The sequence below is a fragment of the Quercus robur genome, chromosome 9, assembly GCF_932294415.1.
Source record: "Quercus robur chromosome 9, dhQueRobu3.1, whole genome shotgun sequence".
NCBI classification, from domain to species: Eukaryota; Viridiplantae; Streptophyta; class Magnoliopsida; order Fagales; family Fagaceae; genus Quercus; species Quercus robur.
The window spans coordinates 41,587,889-41,601,908 of record NC_065542.1 but is presented as its reverse complement, the minus strand read 5'-3'; the positions used below and the strand labels follow the sequence as shown (position 1 = coordinate 41,601,908).

The window sequence follows — 14,020 nt, the reverse complement described above, 5'->3', positions numbered from 1 at the left end:
AGTCATTGCCAGATGCACGAAGAGAGATAATTTGGAATACTTTGACGTTATCTCATCTCGATCCCCGCACAAAACAATGTGAACTTGAAGTTTAGAGGATTATTATTTGCAAAGTATTGCAAACCAATTACCGAATGTATTCACTGACAATAAGAAAATTGTGAAATCTCACATTCCAGCTGCTAATACCCTAGCAATGATTGAAGTTCCTGTAGGACAATCCATTAATACAACAACAAATGAGTCTAAACCACACCTGAAGCGTGGAAGACCTGTTAGGGCTAAAGATAAAATCCCTAGAAAGAGAAAAATGTAAGAAAAACAAGTCGTTGCTCCTAAAGAAGCAGTACCCATGAAACAGGCAATAGAAATAATTAATCTATCCAAAATTCATAATTCTCTTGAAAATAAACCCTCTCAAAATGACTCTCCTAAAGAGGAGTCACTTGAAGAGGATCAGGTACCTGAAAATAATGAGATTTTAATAAATTATGTGAGTATAGGAGATATATTGCAATTACCTTCAGCTTGTCAATTCAGGTTAGAGGAACATTTGGCAAGTTGATCTTAAACCCTTCCTTGGCAAGCTGATTTTCATGATTATCGACAAGACATAAAGCTGTGAAGGTTGAAGCTAGCCATGCTCTCTCTCTTCTCCAATACAATCGGCCAAGGAACAAGGGGTTGCCATAACCAGACCATGGAAGTTTTTGGAATCACTTATGAATAGCTCACTACCTTGCAAAAATGTATGTTTCTTGGTTCATGAACCAAGCACATGAACCCAAATAGGAAAACTTAGGGAAATGTGGTTTGGAGGGCACCAAGGAGATCTCCAACAGAGTTTCCAATAAAGGGCTCCAAGATTGATAATTGGCTTGGGGTGACACAATCTACCCTAACAACTCTAACACTAGTAGCAAATTACCAAGATCATTAGCCTTAATTCATGCTTTAATCTCATTGGCCAAGGACAATCTAGCATTTAATATTAAGTAAAAACTCTAGCTACTATTACCCTAAACAGCAAGAACACCTTAAAGTTGAATATACCATTCTTGGCCAAATCCTAGGAATGAATTTTTGAGAATTTTTTGAAGATTGAGACAGATTTTGGCTAGGGTTATTTGCTAAACAACCCCTTAAACTCAACTATAAATAGAGCCCTTCATCAAACACCTCAAGAAACACAAACAGAGAAGAACAACTCTCTCAAAAAATTCTCTATTTCCCCCTCCCTCTAATTATCTTCTTAAGTTCTTAGTGAGATTCTGAGCTTCTGAATTTTTAGTTTCCAACTTAGAAGCTAAGCTTTTCAGCCTTTATATCACAAATGCCCCTTATATCACAATTCATAAGCTCTTGTCCATCCCCCAGTAGAAAGTCCCAGAAACTTTGCTAAATACTCTCTCTCTCTCATTACTTATATTACTAAAATGACTTTCAGTACTCATTATATATACTATATCCATGAGCATATCCTGACATAATAATCTTGCTACGCTAAAATGTTCATATACTATATTACTAAAATGATCTTGTTACGCTAGCTGGAATCTCTCTCTCTCTCTCCCTTCATCTCACACTAAGCATTTTCCATTATTTGCTATAATGGACCCCATAGTATTTGTTTATTCCTTTACAATTGAAGGCTATAATGTATTTGTGACCATAGAGTTTTACTCTCATGTTATTATAATGGAGGACTTTTTTTCAATGGATCCCTCAGATGATGACTTTGGAGATGTTGATACTTTTCTTTAATTTATGAAATAACTAATGATTAGAACTGACTTATTTTACAGCTGAAATATTTTACTGCTAGGCTATTTCTTTATTGTAGTGGGCTTTTATGTTATGCTGACGTGTTTGTTGTAGGAAATGTTTTGGGGCTTCCCATAATTCTTGCCGGTCCTAACCTAGGCCCAAGCATAAAAAAGACAAATCTCTCAAAAGTTTAACCGATAGCCTTTGGTCTATACTTCAAGCCTATTGTCAAGTTTCGATTTAGCCCATGGTTTCGATTTGTCAAAGGGAAAACTTTTCTGCCCCCGTCAACGGTTAGAGTATTAGCATTCAGTTTCTTAAAAAAAAATCTCATTTTACTACCTCAAAAGCTATTTTATCTCTTATACCATATAATTTTACAACACACCTAACATCCTAACGCATTAAAATAATATATTTACACAATAAAATATATAATCCAATACCATCTCTCTCCTTTCTCTAATTTTTGTCTCTCTTCCTCCCTCTTTCTCTCTCCATCGTGAACACACTAAAAACCTAACACAACCATCATCCTAACCCAACCATCCCACCACCTGCCAATCATCAACAAAATAAAATTGCCACCACCATCATCAACAACACAACCACCACCCCACCACTACTGCACCACCCAAATCAACCAACAAATCATAACAAACCCAAAATCCAAACTCCACTACCGAGCTTCCTAGTAACACCACCTAATTCTCAAAGACAAATCAAAGAATGAGAAACCAACTGATTTGCTAATAGAATCAAATCACCTAATTCAGCCAAGCTTCCCAGTCACACCACCCAATTCTCAAAGACAAATCAAACCAACCGATTTACCAATAAAATCATTGAAAGCACCAAAAAGAGCAAACCTTTGGTTATCTTGCCCAAGAAAGCAAAGAATGAGACGACCTATGATGACTAAGACAACTCGCGACAACCTAGACACACAACCCACACTTACCCACGCCCACCACACCGGTACCACCTATCGACCCAAATAATACACCAAACATCGATCCACGCAGAGAGAGAGCAACCCACACCCACCACCTTCAACCTACACCACCGCTTTCAACCAACGCTAATCCACCGATCCACGCAAAAAGAGAGAGAGCAACCCATGTTGATCCATGCCGATGCCTTCAACTAGAGAGAGATATGGCAACCCTTAAACTTGTTGCCTTCACAGAGAGAGAGAGAGAGAGAGAGAGAGAGAGAGGGTCTTGCATGAGAGACAGAGAGAGAAGTGAGTCAAGGGAAAGAGAAAGAACAAATAAAATAGATTATTTTATTTTTACAATTGAGCTACAGTATAGTAGCACAATTGTAAATTTTTTTACAAGTAGAAGGCGAGTAATGGGCTTTTTTATGCTTGGATGCTAAATAATACCACCGTATACCATTTGCGTTACCATGTACTGATGCTCTTACTGTAGCTTTGTAAACCATTATTTTATTAATATCCTATTTTTATATTATTATCTTATTTAGTCACTTTTTCTCTCTCTTAAACTGGTATCTCTCCTCCTCTTCTTCCTCATCATTTTCGTTCTCTCCCATATCAGCTCTCACCCAAGTCTTCTTTCTTCATCTCACTCTCCCTCTTCGTTTAAACAACAATCACTCTATGCCCATCCAGCTCTGTATCTAGATCGGCTTCTTTTGATGGTTGTGAATGAACGTAAACCAAGATTTAGAAGAACAGAGGAGGCTTCTTTGATTCTCTCCATGGCAGGCATTTGTGTTTCATGGTTGTGTTGTTGATCCCGCGAGATAGGCTTTGTGGTTGTGCGAATTATTTTTGTGTTTGAAGTCGAAGTTTGGGTGAGATCAATGGATTTGTTTTGGGTTTCTGTTTTGGTTTAGATTTGGGTATGGGTATTTGATATTTGAGAAGTTTGTGGGTTTGTTGAGGATCAATGATAAACTTGGCTACTAGCAGCTGTAGGATCAGAATTTGATTTTGTCAAGTTTGTGGGTGTATTTTTTTTTTTTTTTTGATATTTCTAGCTTATGTTTGATTTCTAAGAAAATTTTAATTTGTTAAAGAAAACTTTGGATACTGATATTTTGTTTTGGTGTAGCTTTGCCTGGCCTGGGTTTTTCATGCTTGTTTGGCTTTAATTAACCTGCTGGAATTTTTTTTCTTTTGATAGGAATCTGCTGGAAATTTTTGTTGACGGGGGCGGTAGCTTTTGGTTGAGGTAAAATAGACATTTAATTGGGATGTATATGTGTAAGCCCCTTTTTTTTTCCTCTCATCCGTGTTGTATCTTCCAATGTGCTGTCTCTTTCAATTTTTTCTCCATGAATTATCTATTATTTAATTATCATCATCGATTCTCAATGTTTTTTTTTTTTTTAATGGAATACTCATTTTATTGAATATTGCAAATATCACTTATATAATAATTATTATTATTAATTTCAGTCATTCGCTTTGAGAACTTATCTGGGGGATTATTATTAATTTTATTGAAGATGCATTGTGGGCGAAAGTAATTCTACATAAATATTGCTCCTATTCAAGAATTAGATCAAGGGCTCCTGAAAAACTTCCATTGTCTCCCAATTGGAAAGCCATTCGCTTGGATTTCCCTATATTCCAAAAAGGGATTTCTTGGGGGATTGGTAATGGATCTGGAGTAAAGGTGTGGAATGACAATTGGATTAATGGTGATTCTCTTAGGGAGATGATTGAAGGGCCTCTTAGGAAAGGAGAACAAAATTTGACAATTGCAGATTTGTGTTGTGGTCAAATTTGGAAATGGGAGCTGATTTCGTTTGATCTCCCTCAGCCTATTAAAGAAAGGATTAAAGTAGTTCCAATTCAATTACATGGAAGTGGGAGAGATACTTTGATGTGTAAATTCTCCAATAATGGAGAATTTACTTCTAGTTCAGCCTACCGGTTGGCAAATCAAGGGGAGGAACCTGTCACGCAATTTCATGGCCTTTGGATATGGAAATTAGATATTTTGCCGAGAATTACAAATTTCCTTTGGCTGTGTTTGCATGGTAGTATTCCAGTGAAGGTTGTCCTTGCGGAAAGAGGCATAAATTGTGACAAGGTTTGTCCTCTGTGTAGAGTTCAGGATGAAACTATAGTCCACCTTCTTCGTGAATGTGTTGTTGCTCGTGATTTATGGAGGAAATTGGAGGTTCCTCCGTCTCTTGTTAGTTCCTTCTCTGATAATTTTGAAGTTTGGTTGAAGACTAATTGTTTAAGTGAAGTAAGGCATAAAGGATCCACTCCTTGGTACTTCCTTTTCCTTTTTGCTGTTTAGAATTTGTGGAAAAACAGGAACAAAGTTATGTTTGACAACTCTATTCCTAACACAATGCTTGATAGGGTGTGTCTTGGCCAAGCTAAGGAATATTTTTACTGTGTTAGTAAAGCCAAGCAAGTCACGTCTAGGACTATTATCCCTATTAAATGGTGCAAGCCTAGTCCGGGTTGGCACAAACTCAACACAGATGGTGCTTCACTTGGAAACCCAGCTCTAGATGGTGCTTCACTTGGAAACCCAGGCAGAGCTGGTGGTGGAGGTATAATTAGAAATAGTGATGGAGTGTGGATTAGGGGTTACTCGAGATCAATTGGGTACACTACAAGTGTCATGGCTGAATTGTGGGCCTTAAGAGATGGGTTATCTCTCGCTATTCAGCTGGGTATTAGTAAGTTGGAAGTGGAACTTGATGCCAAGGTAATAGTGGAGATGTTAAATAATACTGACAACGCTAATAAAAAATTGTCTCCATTGCTTCTTGACTATAGATCTCTCATGGCAAGCATCACACAAGTTTGGGTAGCTCATGTGTTTAGAGAGGCAAACAGGTGTGCTGATTACTTGGCTAAGAATGGGTGCTACATGAGGGAGGATTCTGTTATTTTTTATGTTTCCCCCTCTAATGAATTAGATGGTTTACTTGTATTTGATAGAAATGGTCTGTACAGTTATAGGCATGTAGCCTCTACTTTGGTCTCTGTGGCTGGTTTGTAACTTCTTTTGTTGTTTAATATTATGCCTATTAACCCAAAAAAAAAAAAAAAAAAAATTCAGTTATATCACGGTGATATGGGATGTATTAATGAATAACATCTCTGTACTGTACTCAGCACTGAGGTATTGTTCATAAATTAATTTGGTCTACAAATTGTTGAACTAATGCAAATCGGTTTAAGGTAAGTTTACCCATATTTGTCATAAACTTTTGGTTTATAAAGCTGGATGGGAATGCTCTCAACCATTAACATTAAGATGCAAAATTTTAATTTCATCGAGAAAAAGTATATGGGGACAATAAAATCTCTAAACATTATCACAACAACTTTGTTTTGAGTTGTAGTAAGATTGAGTATAATCTTTTCTAAGATGCTATAAGATTTTGTTGTAAATTTGTTGATCCTGTCATCAGCAATTAAATATAATGCTTTTGCTTTAAGAAATAGAAGAAAAAGGAATAAAAGAGAAACAAACTTGTCTTCTTGAGGCAAATTAGGACCAATATGAACCTATCAAATAAATCTTTTAAAACAAGAAGAAAAGAACGAGTCAAAAAAAAAAAAAAAAAAAAAACACAAGAAGAAAAGAACCTAATGTGTTTACCTCAGCTTCTCAGAAGTCTTCAGTTTGACTGTGAGCTTGCGCAGTAAACCAACTACCAAAAAAGTTGTTTACTTTTGTCCAAGAAGAAAAAGGAATAAAAGAGAAACAAACTTGTCTTCTTGAGGCAAATTGGGACCAATATGAACCTATCAAATAAATCTTTTAAAACAAGAAGAAAAGAACGAGTCAAAAAAAAAAAAAAAAAAAAAAAAAAAAAAAAAAAAAAACCAAGAAGAAAAGAACCTAATGTGTTTACCTCAGCTTCTCAGAAGTCTTCAGTTTGACTGTGAGCTTGCGTAGTAAACCAACTACCAAAAAAGTTGTTTACTTTTGTCCAAGTGGAGTAGTTTTGAGCAGATGTCAAGGTTCAAAGTCAAGATTGTAGAAAAGAAAACGCTTGGAAAATAATTACACACCTAATCCATATAATATTAAATATGGTTTAGAAATTGGAAATCGTAGTATTGATTTGTCAATTGTCAACATTGTTTTTTCTTCTTTCTTTATATAGTGAGTTCAGCCCCAAGAGGGAGAGGGAGAGGGAGAGTGAGAGTGAGACTGAGAGTGAGAGATTCAAATAATCTCTTAAATAAGGCTTGATCATATACCTATGTTTTGGATAAATTGTACAGCTTTTTTCCACCTTTTTGACCTATCAATGTTGTTTAATCACAAATGGAGCCTATTAGTTGATCCATCAACAAGCACCTGAATTGCTTTCAGACTATGCAGGACATATTATCTATTCTCCATGTCTAAGTGAAAAAAGAAATAAAAAAAATGCTGGAGATAGCCCTCTGGTAAGAAATTATTCAATTTTTTTTTTTTTTTTTTTATGGCAAGAAACAACAAAGAAAAGTTCTTATGCTACGCAAGATTAAGCAAAAGAACAAACTACAATAAGTACAAGAAAGTGACGCAGTTGACGCCTCTTGCCAAGATGTGAAATGACTTATTCTAAGAAACTGCTTACGGACAAGAAGAAGAACAAAATATAACAATCGTCCTTCTCTCAATGAAAATGTAGGAAGGGTTTAATGGTGAGCAATTGCTCACTGAGCCAACCTAATAAACAGGAACTGTCCTGCTATTAAAAGAAGATGTTTGTTCCAATTCTGGACCTCCATTTTCATCCTCATTCTCCCTAGACATCTCCTCCAAAGATTTACCTTTCGATTCAGGCACCAAGAAAGTAAACAAAATTCCCAAGAAGTTGATTCCACCCAACACAAGGAGTGAATTCTTCACTCCAATTCCAGCAGGGTACCCTGCATCTGTTTTGGTCTTGTCCTGGCTTTGAGCCAAATACAAAAACCCAAATGCACCAACCATAGCCCCAAGTTTCCCAGATGCTGCTGATATGCCGTGGCAAGTAGACCTCAATCTAGCCGGGAAAATCTCAGCTGGCACAACAAATGTGGTGGCATTAGGCCCGAAATTTGCAAAGAAGAAAGTTAACGAATACATCATCACAAATCCAATGCGGTTATCCTTATGAGTCCAGTGGTTGTATGGAATGGCCAGGGCAAACATAAACACTGTCATGAAGAAGAAACCCATCAGTTGGATAGCAAACCTTCCTATCTTGTCAATGAAAGCCACTGTAAACCAGTACCCTGGGACAGTACTGCACAAAGCAATCAGTGTTTGTGCCCTTGCAATTCTATAAACCTCCTCGATGGCATTCATGGTCTTTGCAGGAGGAATCCATCCAATTGCACTGAAAATATCCTTTTGGAACAGATTTTGGCTGTAAAATGCAATGTCAAGCAAGAACCATGTGCTTGTTGTCCCAAGCAAGTGAAGTCCATGGCGACGAAGAAACTCCCTTGAGAACAAACCAAATGCATTGGCTGGTTTTTCAGTTATTTGTTCTACCTTTTGTTGTTCTGCTTCAAGGTCAACCTGAAGGACCTTTGACATATCAGATGCAGCCTGTTTTGCATTCTTGGCAACAAGGGCTGTGTAACGGGCTGTTTCAGGCATCTTCATCCTCCAGTAATAAGTGAGTGCAGCAGGAAGTGCTCCAACCATTAGAATAATCCTCCAAACAAAATCTGCTTGTGAAACAGTTGAGCGAGGTGCATCAACCTCATAGGCTGGAGCGTCAAACCTGGCCTTAAATGTGGATGAAATAATAATCGCAAATATACCACCAGCCATAATTCCAAAGCCCTGCATAGCAAAGACTGCAGCAATGAAGGCACCACGAGTCTTTTTATTAGCATATTCGGACATGATGGTGGCAGAAAGTGGGTAGTCACCACCAATTCCAAAACCAAGCCAGAACCGGAAGAAGCAAAGTGTTGCCATGACAGATTTTGCATTGTGGCCGAAGGAAAGACCTGAAGCAACGGAGCATATAACCATGAGCATGAGAGTCATACCATAGACTCGCTTCCGGCCCATCTTATCTCCAAGCCACCCGAAGAAGAGCTGACCAGCTAGAGTTCCACAGAATGCTACACCATTAACAGCAGCTGAGACATTGGGAGGCAACGTGCCGGGCTTTGCTGCTCCATCAACATGGTAGTATATGCGGCCAAGCAACTTTGTCACAAGAGAGATGCAAAATAAATCATATGCATCGGTGAAGAATCCCATTCCAGCAATGATGATTGCAGTAAAATGATACCATTGTGTTTTTGCTACATCAAGCGCATTTAGCACCTGTAAATTGTCCTTGGCCATGGTGTTTGGTCACTCAAAATCTTTAAAACTCTTCACTCTGTTTCTCACAAGAGTGCTTCTCTGCAAAAATTGAAGAAGGGTAAGTTCATGAGTGACCACCATATTATGAGATCTTTTAACAAAACTAGAAAGAATTCAACCAAACTGATTTATTAAATTCTTATCTAGGGGAGGTTTTAGTTTAGTTAATCATATTGAATTATATCATTAATAACCTTATGTTTTAATTTTGATTTAAGATTCCAAGACCCAACAATTAAGGGTCAACAAGATATATATAAATACAACCTAGTAGAATATAAAAACATTGCATATGATTATTTAAATTATGATGACGAAGATGTTGAAAAAGAAATCTCTTATGGTTCTCAGCTTGAGAAAAGAATCGTTTTGAATCTTCAAGATCTTGTATCTGGACTATTTTGAAAAGGAAAAAAAAATTATGTTATACTGGACTTGTCAAAGTAGAATAAATTGGTATTATTAGTCAAACAACACAAGAAGAGTAGGTTCAACTGCTCCACTTTTTCTTCCCCTCTTTTGGAAATTTAGAGGGCCACTAAGCTCAGATAATTAGCAAGCTTCATCCAGAAAAATTAAATAAAACATAACAAAAAATGACTCATTGTGCAAATGAAAAGGCTCAAGAAGATGAAGCAACAAGAAATGTTATCTGCGGTGGAACAGTTCATACCTCCATCACTACAGGAAAAGCTTAAAAAAAGAAAAAAGAAAAGCTTATGGCCGTAGAAGTCTTATGAATCACTCTCTCTCTCTCTCTCTCTCTCTCTAGTGTCTAAAGTCAAACCTCCATTACTACAGGAAAGTAAAAGAAAAAAAGAAGGTAAATCCTATGAAATCACTCTCTCTCTCTCATGATAATCACATACATACTTATCAACCCCACATAAAAGAAGCACACGGAAATATCATGACTTGTAGATTCAACAGAAATCTACCAACCAATATATAATTCTACATTTAATATAAGAACCAAAAAGTAAAAACTAGGTAGCACTAATTTTTGTGTAAAAGGTAAAAATATGAGAGTGGTCGCAAACCAACAACATAAATAAAGATTAAGATTTAGAAGAAAAGATTATGAATTTCAAGGTAAGATTTTAAAGTATAAATATAAACAATATATATATATATATATATATATATATCTCCTTTTAGAAAGATAAGACACTGAAAAAAAAACTTCAGCTTCTACAAATAATTAAAGCCCTGTTGATGAAATTGGAAATGAGTGTAGAATTGGCAAAGCTACAAGGAAGGTCTCAACTTTCAAGCATGTTGAAATTGAAAGTACCAATATTATGAATACTATTTCGATGATCGTTTCAGTTTATTTATTGGAATGAAATATTTCGATACCAACATATTTCGACGTATCGTTTTATACTATTTCAAAATTACTCACTAATATATATATATATATATATATATTATAGTTATTTTGACATTAACTAATGAACTCTATAAAGAGGTTTGAAAAGAAATCTTAATCAACTTATCCAAGTAGTTAGATGGTTTTTTTTTTATTAAATAAACATGGATGTTGGGCATTGTAAAATAGGAAACTTCCAAGAAATTACCTTTCCCACGTGATTGTCTTCTCAATGACTTCCTATTTCTACTTTTTATACTATTTCATCTTTTTTTAATTATTACTTGGGTTGTGTGGTCAACTCAATCAAGCAAATAAACTGCTACCCCTTTTGATAAAAAAAAAAAAAAAGCTACCCCTTACCTTGCTAAAAGTCTGAAACGCCATCTCAAGTTCACTTCTCAAAGATCTTCTCAGCTGGGTTCTAGTAGAGTCTTTGCATAGACATGGGTTCTAACTTCTAAGAGGAAGCATACATAAATGATAAATCTCATTACTTTTCTTGATTTTATTTTTTTCTTTCTTATCTTCTTTTTCCTTTTGTTTTTTTCCCTTGATTTTTTTATACTCACCTCCTCCTCCTTTCTTTTATTTTTTCCCCCCTCACCGTGGCTCATAAGATTTTTCCTTATATTCTGTCAATTTTTCTTCACATTAAACTCATTCCGGCCGAATCCAAAATTTTGGCCGGTATTTCCCGAAATCACCCGAAACGGCCGGAACCCCCCGGAATTTGTTCCGAGGTGGAACAAGGGGTATACCATTCCGGTTTACTTGCTGGAACAGTAATTTCCGGCCGGAACGGAACGGAATAAATAAACATGTAATGAAGATTCTTGCTGGAAAATTAATTGCTTTACATGATTCTTGGCTGTGTAAATTTTAAATTAACAGGGTAAAGCTAAAAATGACTAACATTACAAAGAAAATCAGGTAGATTATGATCCGAAAAATCCGAAAGATTAACACCCAACTTTAGTTCAAATAACAAAATTTCAACCCTTTAATCTTGCTAATAATTGTTATGTGCACGTCAAAACCATGAAAAGAAAATCACTTAGATGAATGAGTGAGAGAAAACATATTATCGCTTACCTTTCTTTTTATTTATTTATTTAAAATGGGTGTCAATCATTTACCTTAAACTTTTCATTGGACACAAAAAGATATCCCCTTTCTAAGATTATAAAAAAAGCTATAGCATTGAGTATTGACATTAGGACAAGAAAAAACAAACCAACATAAAATGTTATTACAGGAGACATTTACGTATTCAGGAAAAGTTATTAGCAAAAACATATATCCAAGAAAAGAAGAATCATAGGATGTTTGGACACAGAATACTGACCTGAAGCTTTTCTATGTATCTGAGAATCCAAAGCAAAGAAAGAGTGGAAAACTGAGAGAGAGAGAGAGAGAGAGAGAGAGAGAGAGAGAGAGAAGGTGTGTTTGTTGGAAAGAAAGCAAGCAAGTGAGCAGAGCAAAGGATGCGAAAGAAAATATTAGAGATGGTGGTGGGAAAACGAGAAGGCGCAACCTTGTATTTATACCAAAACATTAAACACACAGTTCCCAATAACCTTCCAATCAGTAATCACCAGCATAATTCTTAGTCCACACTCCTTTTTCTCTCCCTCTTTTTAGTCAAATTTTTTTTTAGTCAAATTAATACATACGCCGCATTTCCTCTCTTTATTTATTATTTTTTTTTATTAGAGAGAGTATGTTAATACAACTTTTATGCTAGGGTCGTCTTTACGCACAAACTATTAAGAGTTTAGTTCGCAATTGAATCAATCAGTTCGATCCGATTTTTAAAATCATATCATAATTTAAAGTCACACTTTTTGAACATGAAAACGATGATTTCAAGTCATGATTTTGGTTCAAAAATAGGTTATGTAAAATTATATGTAACAACTTGTGTGTAATAAGTATTATCCTTAGATTGTCACAATTTTTAATTATCTGATTGTGTGTGATAAATAAAATGTAATGAGTCTATATAAAATTAGTTGTTTATCACTCACAGTAAATCACTTCACAAATTTTAATAAAAGTTGTGGTAGTAGTTTAAGTATTTGTTTAGTAAAAATTATTTTGCCAACTTATTTGACTATTTAGCTTATTTTTGCTATTATTCATATGTCCCATGGTAGTTTTTGGTATTATTTATGAATTTCACTGTACTATTTCAGTTAACTTTTACCTTTATTTATAGTACTTTCAACAAAAAAAATTTTAGTTTCAGAAAAATAAGCAGATCCTAAACGAACCCTAAGTAGAAGAATTATTTTTACTTTGGTCAGTTTTACACCATTAATTATTTTATTAGTATTTGTATTTGGTTTTGGTTTTTCATTGATTAATTACTAATAATAATAATTTATTAGCGAAATCATAATTAGGGGGGTTGATTTTTTTACTTAAAAGCTGGTCCCAACATAGGAGTTCTTGTGTCCTCCACTAACATTTGCCTTTTTCATTTTTTCTAAGTCGTATGTATATAGTAAAACTCAAGCGATGTCAAACTTGGAGTCCAGAGCGTGTGTGTGTTACATGAATTGGCTGCGCAACGCATAGACATAGTGGAATGTAATTTCAAGGAAAGCCTTCATTTTTCCCATGTGCTAGTTAGGAAAGTAAAGCAACACAATGCCCCGAATGGGTTAGTAAATGGCATTCCAGCTTATGTTAGGATGTTTTAGTATAAATTAGTATATTCTTTTCTCAACAAAAAGGAAAAAGGAAGAATATTCCCAAAAATTAGTAGATCCTGAGATATTCTCATAAACAAATTAGTATATTCTTCTAATTACCTATTAATGCTGTTTAGACTATAAATTACTCAAAAGTCTGTACAATGCACTGGAAAATTTAACAAAATATTTAATTTTTTTTTTGTCTAGCAATAAAATTTAATAATTATAGTTGTCATTTATAATTATCATCTTTTAAATTTCCTGTTTACATATGAAACTTAATAATTATGGTATTTATTAATAGGTCATTATGATAGTTTTTAATATTTTTTTATTTAAAATTTTTCCAAAATTCTAATAGATGGTTTAAAAATAGAATTGAATTTAAACTCAATTAAAAATTGTAAATTAGCCAAGGGACTTGCAGGTTAATTGGTATGCACAAAGTGCTTAAAGGTTTTGGGGAAAAAGATTTTGAACTGCAAACTCGGTTAGCCACTAAGACAAGCTATGGTTAGCATAAAAGGAATTTTTTTGGTTAGCAATTGCGAATTTTCTTTTGGGCTAAGCAATTAAGCATAACAATTTCGTATTTTCAGATTTGAAAACAAAAGGGGTTCCTTCAATATATGTTCCTAAAATCGTTAGAATGCTTTCACAAGGCAATACCAGACTTCTAAGCAATACCATATTGGATATTGCGAATTGAATTTGAAGAAGAATTCCATACGGCATTATTGCATCAATGTACGCAAGTCAATGGCATATTGGTACATGGTATGAACGCTACAATGTCCGTCCATTGTTGAAGCCCTAGGAATTGGCTACATGAAAACGATTGTTTAGCCACCATTCTT

The 14,020-nt window shown here is 35.1% G+C and overlaps 1 protein-coding gene and 1 long non-coding RNA gene across 4 annotated transcripts; one reads left to right on the top strand and one right to left on the bottom strand.

The window, feature by feature from the left end:
- Positions 1–2,248: 2,248 nt before the first annotated feature.
- LOC126698426 (uncharacterized) lies at positions 2,249–4,127 on the top strand. Of its 2 annotated transcripts, none has more exons than XR_007646458.1 (2): positions 2,249–3,591; positions 3,924–4,127. It is a non-coding gene; the product is annotated as an uncharacterized LOC126698426 (long non-coding RNA). The 2 variants fall into 2 exon arrangements; XR_007646459.1 differs by having other exon boundaries at positions 2,249–3,639.
- Positions 4,128–7,225: 3,098 nt separating this feature from the next.
- Positions 7,226–11,983, bottom strand: LOC126698425 (inorganic phosphate transporter 1-4). 2 transcript variants are annotated; one of them, XM_050395637.1, is made up of 2 exons: positions 11,810–11,983; positions 7,226–9,128 (listed from the first exon to the last, which is right to left on the bottom strand). In XM_050395637.1, exon 2 carries the CDS (start codon positions 9,066–9,068, stop codon positions 7,443–7,445), a length of 1,626 nt encoding a protein of 541 aa, XP_050251594.1. In that variant the 5' UTR covers positions 9,069–9,128; positions 11,810–11,983; the 3' UTR covers positions 7,226–7,442. The 2 variants fall into 2 exon arrangements, with proteins under 2 accessions (XP_050251594.1, XP_050251595.1); XM_050395638.1 differs by lacking the exon at positions 11,810–11,983 and adding an exon at positions 10,825–11,733.
- Positions 11,984–14,020: the final 2,037 nt, after the last annotated feature.